This window comes from Sus scrofa, chromosome 12 (assembly GCF_000003025.6).
Source record: "Sus scrofa isolate TJ Tabasco breed Duroc chromosome 12, Sscrofa11.1, whole genome shotgun sequence".
Lineage (NCBI taxonomy): Eukaryota > Metazoa > Chordata > Mammalia > Artiodactyla > Suidae > Sus > Sus scrofa.
In genome coordinates this window covers 37,683,556-37,693,365 of record NC_010454.4, presented here as the reverse complement: position 1 = coordinate 37,693,365, position 9,810 = coordinate 37,683,556, and the positions used below count along the sequence as shown (strand labels likewise).

Below are 9,810 nucleotides of genomic sequence, written 5' to 3'. Positions count from 1 at the left end.
TGGGAGAAGGGGTGGCAGCCCCTCCTGGGCAGCTGTGCGATCTGACAACGTCCGCAGTCCACATGGCACAACCCGCTCACTTCTCTAGGCTGGTCCCAGTTGAAGGAGAGGCTGCGGGTCCCCTGGGGTGGGGGGTGGGGAAAGGGCGCGAGGTTCTGAGTTAGCGGTTGCCATTGTTTTGCTCTGAGTTCCGAGTGCTAACCTGCCCACTCCCTAGACACTCGGGTCCCAGAAGCAGTAGGTCAGAAGCCTGTGGGGACGCGAGGAGGGCCACTCTGGAGCAGCGCACCTGTTCAGATGGAAGCCTCCAATGGGCAGGGAGGTGAAGGGGACAAGCCAGTGGAGAAGGTGAAGGGGGCCTGGGGAGGTGAGGGAGGGATGAGAGGAGGGTTCTTGAGGGGCTGGTTTTGGCAAGCAGAGAATATGAAATTCAAGGAAGGAATTCCCGTTGTGGCTCAGCAGGTTACAAACCTGACTAGTATCGCTGAGGAGGCCAGTTCGATCCCAGGCCTGGCCTCGTGGGTTAAGGATCCGGCATTGCCACAGGCTGTGGTGTAGGTTGCAGATGCACTTTGGACCTGGTGTGGCTGTGGTGTAGGCCAGCAGGTGTGGTTTGGATCTGGTGTGGCTGTGGTGTAGGCCAGCAGCTGCAGCTCCAATTCCCAGGCTTCTCTGGCCTGGGAACTTCCCTATGCTGCAGATGTGGCCGAAAGAAAGGAAGGAAGGAAGAAAAAGAAATTCAAGGAAGAAGAGAAGGATTCAGGGGGAGGTACAAGTTGGCAAGAGACTGAACAAACAAGAGAAGGTTGATTCCTTCAGACAGATGTTTATGAAGGACATTCTTGGTTTTCTAAGCAGGGATTCTCTGAGATGAGTTTCTTGGCTCTGGCCTCGCTCCCCTGAGTGCTGGGTCAAGGAGGGAAAATGGAGAAAGGCTTTGGCTGACATCTGACCTGTGCTTGCCCAGCACTGCCCCTCAGGAGCTGTAGCCCAAGCCCAGGGTCCTGTCCCCTGTTCTACACCTCCTGAGGGGTGGCCTGACTCCTGCCCCTGCCTCCTCCCAGGGGACAGATGCACCTTGCCTAGAGAGGAGCTCCAGGACCACCCCGGCCAGACACTTACTTGTGTGCCACGCCAAGGGCCTGGGCCAGGACACCTTCAAAATTGTGAGTAAGGGGCGAGCTCAGGACCCTGTCCTTGGTTCCCCAAAGGTCAGGAGACCTCAGTGAGAAATTGGCTGTGGCTGTGTGCAGGCCTGCAGCTGCAGCTCCGATCCCACTCCTAGCCTGGGAACTTCCATATGCCACAGGTGTGGCCCTAAAAAGCAAAAAAAAAAAAAAGAAAAAAAGAAAGAAAAAAAGAAATTGGCAGGCCTCAGACCCATCGTTCATCTCCCCACTTGATACCCTCTTGAGAAGGGAGTGGGTAAGAGGGTGACTAGCGCCTCCTCATTAACACATGTAACCCTTCCTGGGCCCTAAGGGCTGCAGCTGGGCCAACCTGCTGGCAACTTGGGGCTGCCCATTGGCAGCCTCCTCTTTTCTCCTACGGCCCCTCACTTCACTCATTGCCTCCTCAGTGTAAGGAATACCTAAGGCCACTGAAGAAGTTCCTGCGAAAGTTGCACCTGCCCAGGGACCTGCCGCAGAAGAAGAAGCTAAAGTACATGAAGCAGAGCCTGGTGGTCCTAGGGGACCACATCAACACCTTTCTGCAGCACTACTGCCGAGCCTGGGAAACCAAGCACTGGCGCAAGTAGGGCAGCTCCTTACCGTTACCACTCTGCTCCCTCCTGGGCTGCCCCCTCAAGGATCAAGGTCAGGAGTCCCCGTTGTGGCTCAGTGGTTAACGAACCCGACTAGGATCTATGAGGACATGGGTTCGATCCCTGACCTCGCTCAGTGGGTTAAGGATCCAGCGTTGCCGTGAGCTGTGGTGTAGGTTGCAGACGCGGCTCGGATGGATCTGGCGTTGCTGTAGCTGTGGTGTAGGCCAGCGGCCTCAGCTCCGATTCGATCCCTAGCCTGGGAACCTCCATGGGCCGGTCACACTGTGGTGCAGGTCTCCTAGTCCTGCATCTTGGTGTGAAAGAGTCAGGATGGTGGAGTGAGCACAGGGAAAGGGGATGGAGAGAACAGGGACCTCTAGGGACGCAGGGCTGCATCGAGGGGACAAAGACCTCTCCCGACCCTAGAGAGCATGACCTCTGATTGCACAAGTGCTGAGGGGTGGGGGCTCCTCACCCATCCAGGTTCTTCAAAGTCTGGCAAATCAAATCCCCATCTCTCCAGTCCCCCAACCAAAAACTAAAGAGGCCTCATGGGGTCCATTTCTCTCTGGATGGTCCTGGCCACAAGAAAATGCTGGAGGGAGAGGGGCTGGACCTCAGGCCCCTCAGCCTTGGGCTTCTCCCCCCAGGATGCTCTGGCGATTTGTCTCCCTCTTCTCAGAACTGGAGGCAAAGCAGCTTCGAAGGCTCTACAAGTACACCAAGAGCAACCAGACGGCCAAGTTCCTGGTGAGGCTCCTCCCGGACCCCGCTGAGGGCGGGTGGGTGTGTTCTTGAATGGTAGGGGGAGGGCTGGGACTGAGGGGCCCTCTGCTACCCCCAGCACCCCTCAGTCCTTCCCACACTCGCAGCCCGAGGAAGACTCCACTACCCCCACGGTGGGCACAGAGTGGGGCTGAAGACTGGCAGAGACTCAGCTTCTCCCCTGTCCACACCCACAGGCTGATGCGAGCAGAGGCAGGGACATCCCTGAGGAGTCATGGGTGGGGACCACTGAGGCCAGGTAGAAGGGCACAGTCAGCTGGCGGAAGGTTCTAGAGACTGTTGCAAAGGACAGAGGACAAAGCTCCTCTGGGTTGACGTTGTCTAAAACCAGTGATAGCATTTTGGTCTCAGGTCACTTCTACCCTCTTAAAAATGATCAGGAACCCCCAAAGACATTTGTTCATGTAGGTTACACTTCTTGATAGTTGCCCTGCTAGAAATTAAAGCTAAAGAAAAAAGTTCAAAATATGTCCTAATTCATTTAAAAATAAAAAGGACGGGTGTCCCCATCGTGGCGCAGTGGAAACGAGTCTGACTAGGACCCATGAGGTTGCAGGTTCGATCCCTGGCCTCGCTCAGTGGGTTATGGATCCCGCGTTGCCGTGAGCTGTGGTGTAGGTCACAGACGTGGCTCAGTGGCTCAGATCCTGAGTCGCTGTGGCTGTGGTGCAAGCCGGCAGCTGTAGCTCTGATTGGGCCCCTAGCCTGGGAACGTCCGTATGCCACAGGTGCGGCCCTAAAAAGCAAAGACAAATAAATGTGTTGTGAGCCACACGGGAAGTCTGCAACAACAAATAAATAAATAAAATAAAATAACGTAGACTTTTTTCTCAACCATAAAAAACAATGAAATAATGCCATTTGCAGCAACATGGATGGGTGTAGAAATTCTCATACTAAGTGAAACAAGTCAGAGAAAGACAAATATTCTACAATATCATCATTTATATACGGAATCTAATACAAATGAAAACGAGCTTACTCTGGGTCTTTGTCTCTTCCTCTGAACGTGAAGTGTGGATCGTCACTTCGGTGATTCCTCTTCTGAATATGAGGAGCTGCTCTTTTAGTGATTCCTGGATTTCACCAGCCAGGAAAATTTCAAAAGATGTTTTCAGCCTCTCAATTTTATTTTTTTAATCTTTATGTTTTATTTTTTTGCTTTATTTATTTTTTAATTTATTTTTTTATTGATTTGTTTTTGGGGGGGGTCTTTTTGCCTTTTGTAGGGCCGCTCTGGAGGCATATGGAGGGTCCCAGGCTAGGGGTCTAATCGGAGGTGTAGCCACCAGCCTACGCCAGAACCACAGCAACTTGGGATCCGACCCCTGTCTACAACCTACACCACAGCTCACAGCAACGCCAGATCCTCAACCCACTGAGCAAGGCCAGGGATCGAACCTGCAACCTCATGGCTCCTAGTTGGATTCGTTAACCACTGCGCCATGACAGGAACTCCTTATTTTTTTGCTTTTTAGGGCTGCACCCACAGCATATGGAGGTTCCCAGGCTAGGGGTCAAATTGGAGCTGTGGCTGCCAGCCTACACCACAGTCACAGCAACACCACATCCATCTGAGCTGCATCTTCGACCTATATCACAGCTCACGGCAACACCAGATCCTTAACCCCCTGAGCAAGGCCAGGGATGGAACCTACATCCTCATGGATCCTAGTCAGGTTCATTAACCACTGAGCCACGAAGGGAACTCCTAGCCTCTCCATTTTAATTTGGTTGAGGACTTTAAAACAAATACCATTGTTTCATTACAAACACATAAGACAGTATAACTTCAAAAAGCAAAAAAAGAACCGCCAACAGAGAAGGGACAGTTGGCTGCCTGGCCCCAATGTCCCCATGACCCCTCCTCCATCTGTGGCTCCCACTCTGTCCTTCTGGCTACGAAGTTTCCTGACGAGGGCAGGGCTGGGACCTGTCAGCCCCTGGGCCCCGCTCTTCATCTCAAAACCGTGGCCCCCTTGCAGGTGGCATTTTGCCCCTTGGACACCCCGGAGAGCTCCCTGGTGGCCGGCCAGGAGGACAGCCTGCCCAAGCTCTGCACTGCCTGGGGGCTGCACAGACACCTCAGCGGCATGAAGGAGAGGCTGTTCAAGATGCAGGCCCTGGGCCCTGAGGCCTCCCTGCTGGGAGAGCTGAGAGCTGGGGGCCACTTCGGGACAGGTACAGCTCCTTAGCAGCCAGGTGGTGCCTGCGACTGGGGCCTGCATGTCCCCTGCAGCCCCTGACCCGCCTTCTTCCCTCCTCCCATCTTCTGGTCATCCCTGCGTTTCTCTGTCCGTTGCCCCCTCCCCTTTTTCTTTTCTCCTTTTTACCCGCTCCCTGCAGGGATGCTCATTATAGAAAGTTTGAAAATCGGAAAGAGGAAAATCACCCATCCCCCAGAGGCCATGGCTGTTAACATTTGCGTGTGTTTTCTTCACGCTTCTCAGTTTCCCCCTGGGAGGTCTCCGTTTACCTTTCCACAAAGGCATTTCCCCCTTTAACCAAAAGCAGAACAGAGACTTTTTTTTCCATCTTTTTGGGGACACACTCACCACATGTGGAGGTTCGAATCGGAGCTGTAGCCACCGGCCTACACCACAGCCACAGCAACGCCGGATCCAAGCATCTGCGACCTACACCACAGCTCAAGGCAATACTGGATCCTTAACCCACTGGGCAAGGCCAGGGATCAAACCCATGCCCTCATGGATACCAGTCGGTTTGGTGAACTGCTGAGCCACGACGGGAACTCCAGAACAAAGACTGTTAACAGCAGCCCTGTGCAGGGACTCCCAGGAAGTGTCCAAGCAGCAGGAGGGCACCCCCTTTCGGTGCTGGGTGGGGTGTGGGCTGAGGGAGAGGTTCGTCCCCACAATGAGGAGCCAGTCCAGCTGATGGCCTGGGGACAGCCTTCCTGGCGGCTTTGGCCTCTGCGATGACTGAGCTGCCTGGCTCTCTGGGCAGAGGCTGTGGGGTTATAGGGGACAGAGACTCTCCAGTGAGAGGGGCCCCAACCTTGGCTGGAACCCGTCGAGCCCCCTCGCTTGCCCTGAGGTGCACAGAGATGTTGGAGCCGCCCACCCTGAGCCCCTCGGGAACTGGCCTCTGGGGCCACACTTACCTGTCGTTGCGCAGCGACTGGGGCAGAAAATGAAGGCAAACAGGGTGGCCTAGAATCGCACAGAGCGGTCCTAAACCAGACCCAGGTGTTCCTCTAGGCGGGGGTGGCCGGGGCCGCCTGCGGGGCCTCTTCACCAGTCATAGATGGGAGGCCAGAGTGAGAATGCGTCAGGCAGCTACTGAGACCCAGAACTCTGCCTGGGCTCTGTAGGGGTCCATGGCCCAGGACTTACTGTTTCTGGGGGTTTTTTGGGGGTTTTTCGTTTTTTTTTTTTTGCTTTTTAGGACTGCACCTGCGGCACGTGGAGGTTCCCAGGCTAGGGGTCGAATTGGAGCTGTAGCCGCCAGCCTACACCAGAGCCACAGCAACACCAGATCCCAGCCTCGTCTGCAACCTACACCACAGCTCTCGGCAACGCCGGATCCTTAACCCACTGAGCGAAGCCAGGGATTGAACCCACATCTTCACGGACACTAAGTCAGGTTCTTAACCCACCGAACCACAACAGGAACTCCAGGGCTTACTGTTTAAATCGAGGAAGTAAAACATAGAGTGGAATGAAGGCCAGCCCTCATTTGGATGAACGAGGCCAAGCAGTCCGTGAATTAGATGAGCAAAGTGAGGGGCAGGGCTTTGAGGCCAGTGTCTCCCTGTACAGGTGATTTGCATCTTTTTTTTTTTGTCTTTTGAGGGCCACACCTGTGGCATATGGCGGTTCCCAGGCTAGGGGTCGAATCAGAGCTATAGCTGCTGGCCTACACCACAGCCATAGCAACGCAGGATCTGAGCTGCTTCTGGGACCTACACCTCAGCTCAAGGCAGCGCTGGATCCTTTAACCCACTGATCGAGGCTAGGGATCGAACCTGTGTCCTCATGGATGCTAGTCAGATTTGTTTCCGCTGAGCCATGATGGAAACTTCAATTTGCATCTCTTCAATTCACTCTGCAGCATCCTGATAAGATGGGCATTTTTATCCCTTTTACAAATGGGCAATCTCAGGTCAGAGGGCAAAGGGTAGGTCTGAAGGAGTCAGGCTTTAAAGAAAAGAATAAGGAGAGAGCTGGGGGGAGGATGTGGGAGGAAGGTGTGTGTGGAGGCAAAGGGCTGTGAACAGACAGGCTGGGCTCGGAGGTGAACGGCCCAGCACAGTGGAGATGTGCAGGGTTGGGGGTAACAGGAAAACACCTTGGATGGTGGGTTAAGAAGTTGGGCTTGAGGAGTTCCCATCGTGGCTCAGTGGTTAACAAACCCGACTAGCATCCATGAGGACGCAGGTTCCATCCCTGGCCTTGCTCCATGGGTTAAGGATCTGGTGTTGCCATGAGCTGTGGTGTAGGTCGCAGACATGGCTCAGATCCCAAGTTGCTGTGACTGTGGCATAGGCTGGCAGCAACAGCTCCGATTGGACCCCTACCCTGGGACTTCATGTGCCGTGGGTGCGGCCCTCAAAGAAAAAGACCAAAAAAAACCAAGAAACAAAAAAGTTGTGCTTGAAATTATAATTCTTCTTCTACTTTTTTTTTGTCTTTTTGCCTTTTCTAGGCCACACTCATGCATATGAGTTCCAGCTAGGGTCGAATCAGAGCTGTAGTGGCCTGTACACACACCACACCAGATCCTTAACCCGCTGAGTTAAGGATCAAACCCAGTTGATCAAACCCGAGTCCTCATGGATTTGGTCGGGTTCATTACTGCTGAGCCACAACGGGAACTCCCATGAATCAGTTCTTAAGGAAAAAAGATGGTGAGGGTGTTTGCCAACAACCCAGCAGCAAAGTTCTGGGAGCTGGGGTACCAAACTCTTCTGAGAGGAGTGGGGAGGAATCTGGGTCAGAGACCAGAGGTCATGAACTGTGGGGGTGGTCTTGACGGTGCCCCCAAGTTGCCTTGGGCTTTGGGCAGCCCCTTTCCCTCCTCTACGCCTGTGTGAGGTCCCTCAACTGTGAAGCCCCCACCCCAGGGCTTCTGTGAGAAAAGAGTAAGGGACAAAGGCTGGAAGCAAGATAAGATTTTGCTCAGCATTTTGGTCCCTATCACCCCTCCCCACTGTGTCACAGATTGAGACTCTCTTAGTATTTGTGACGTCATCACGACTGTCTCTGCCTCTTTCAGGTTTGTTAAGAAAACATCCTCAAAACCCAAAACTCAAGAGAAAGAGGATTAAGGAAGCCCCAGAAAGCCCAGAGACCTGCCCATAAGAAGACCCAGCTGGGCCAGGGGCCAGCTCGCCCTGGATCCCAGAGCACTTCCACCTGGGGCGGGGGGCAGTGCGGGGAAGGAGAAACTGTCTTTATCCAAAGGATGCTGAGGACTTAATTATGTCTAAATGGGGCGAGGAAATAAACATCCTTAAGACAGGTCTATTTGGCTAATAATTATTCATTATCACTATTATTTTCTTTTTTAGAGCCTGTTTTGGGGCATCGTCCGGCTTCCTGGCGCCCTGGTTTATCCTTAAGGGTCCCAACCGGGGAGTTATCATCACCACGTTGGTGACCTGATCAGTCTGCTATCTCCTTCAGCCGATTGCAGTTCTGGTCCAACTCGACCCGCTCTTTTGTTTTTGTTTTCTTTTTAGGGCCGCACCTGCGGCATATGGAGGTTCCCAGGCCAGGGGTTGAATCGGGGCTGTAGCTACCGGCTTGCACCATAGCTCACGGCAATGCTGGATCCTTAACCCATTGAGCGAGGCCAGGGATTGAACTCGCATCCTCGTGGATACTAGTTGATCAACCATCTCTTTGAACCACAGTTGAAAAATAAAACCATCTGGTATCATTGGCCTTGAGGAGGAGGACCTGCTCACCCACGTTCATTGATTGAGGTCACAAAGAGAAGAGAGTTCCTCCAGATGCAAAATCACTTTCACACCCAGACCACCTTCCTGACCTGCCTGTTCTGGCCATCGGACGCCTTAAACGTTCACACCACATTTGAGTACCTTATTCTACAACACAGTATTTTTCACCTGTCACCTTTTTTTACACATTGATGAATGACGTCCCTATCTTACCTAAACTACGCTGCCTCTATAAAATGTTTATGTCCCCTCTGAGATCGAAAGTGCTGCTCTTCAGAAAAATACATTTTTCCCTCCTTGGAACCTGTGGATTTGAATACGACTCCTGCCTGCTCACATGGGAATCAGAGAAGCGTTTAAAAACTGCTACGGGACAGGGAGTTCCCATCATGGCTCAGTGGGAATGAACCCGACTAGTATCCATGAGGACATGGGTTCGATCCCTGGCCTTGCTCAGGGGGTTCAGGATCTGGCATTGCCGTGAGCTGCGGTTTGGGTTGTGGACGCCACTCCGATCTGGTGTTGCTGTGGCTGTGCTGTAGGCTGGCAGCTGCAGCTCCACTTCAACCCGTTGCTTGGATACTTCCATGTGCCCCAGGTTTGACCACAAAAAAAAAAAAAAAAAAAAAAAGAAAAAGAGTACCTCATTAGGTAGCATGTCAGTCTCATGAAAACTATTACAAGACAGGAGTTCCCACCATGGCTCAGTGGTTAACAAATCCAACTAGGAACCATGAGGTGGCAGGTTCAATCCCTGGCCTTGCTCAGTGGGCTAAGGATCTGGCGTTGCTGTGGCTGTGGTGAAGGCCGGCGGCTGCAGCTCCAATTCGACCCCTAGCCTGGGAACCTCCATATGCCATGGGGGTGTGGCCCTAGAAAAGGCAAAAAGACAAAAAAACAAAACAAAAAACTATTACAAGACAGTAAGACTCCAGTGGGGGCATCAGTAGGAGAACATGTTTGGAGAGAAAATCTGTCTCACCAGAATTATACCAAAGTTCATTTCCAGATGAATTTCTTATTTCTGCCAAGTTTGGAAATAAAAAAGAAAAAGAAGAAGGGTGAGATGGGAAAGGGAGGGAGGAGGAGGGAGTGAAGATGGTACATCCTTTCTAGCCAGAAGGGCCAGTAGAAAAAGTAGGTTCAATCGTTTTCCAGAACACAGGATAATCAAGGCTGTGCCCCAGGGAGCAGCATATGGGTGCCAGTGGGGCTTTTTCCCCTTCCCTCCCTCACTTTGTATTCAGGAGTGAATATCATCAAAGATGTAAATTGTTAAAGTGAATATCAATCAAGACCTGAAGACCAAGTACAGGGAAGCAGAAACGGA

General features: G+C 52.6%; 1 protein-coding gene across 1 annotated transcript; it reads left to right on the top strand.

Moving 5' to 3' along the window:
• On the top strand, positions 203-8,302 carry C12H17orf64 (chromosome 12 C17orf64 homolog). The gene is made up of 6 exons (XM_021067304.1): positions 203-348; positions 1,065-1,166; positions 1,580-1,755; positions 2,419-2,518; positions 4,540-4,735; positions 7,793-8,302. Exons 1-6 carry the CDS (start codon positions 298-300, stop codon positions 7,876-7,878), a joined length of 711 nt encoding a protein of 236 aa, XP_020922963.1. The 5' UTR covers positions 203-297; the 3' UTR covers positions 7,879-8,302.

Coding starts and splice junctions, on each gene's coding strand:
- C12H17orf64 (XM_021067304.1), top strand. CDS start 298: ATGGAAGCCTCCAATGGGCAGGGAGGTGAAGGGGACAAGCCAGTGGAG. Junction 1,167..1,579: donor GCCAGGACACCTTCAAAATT/GTGAGTAAGGGG, acceptor TTGCCTCCTCAG/TGTAAGGAATACCTAAGGCC. Junction 2,519..4,539: donor ACCAGACGGCCAAGTTCCTG/GTGAGGCTCCTC, acceptor GCCCCCTTGCAG/GTGGCATTTTGCCCCTTGGA.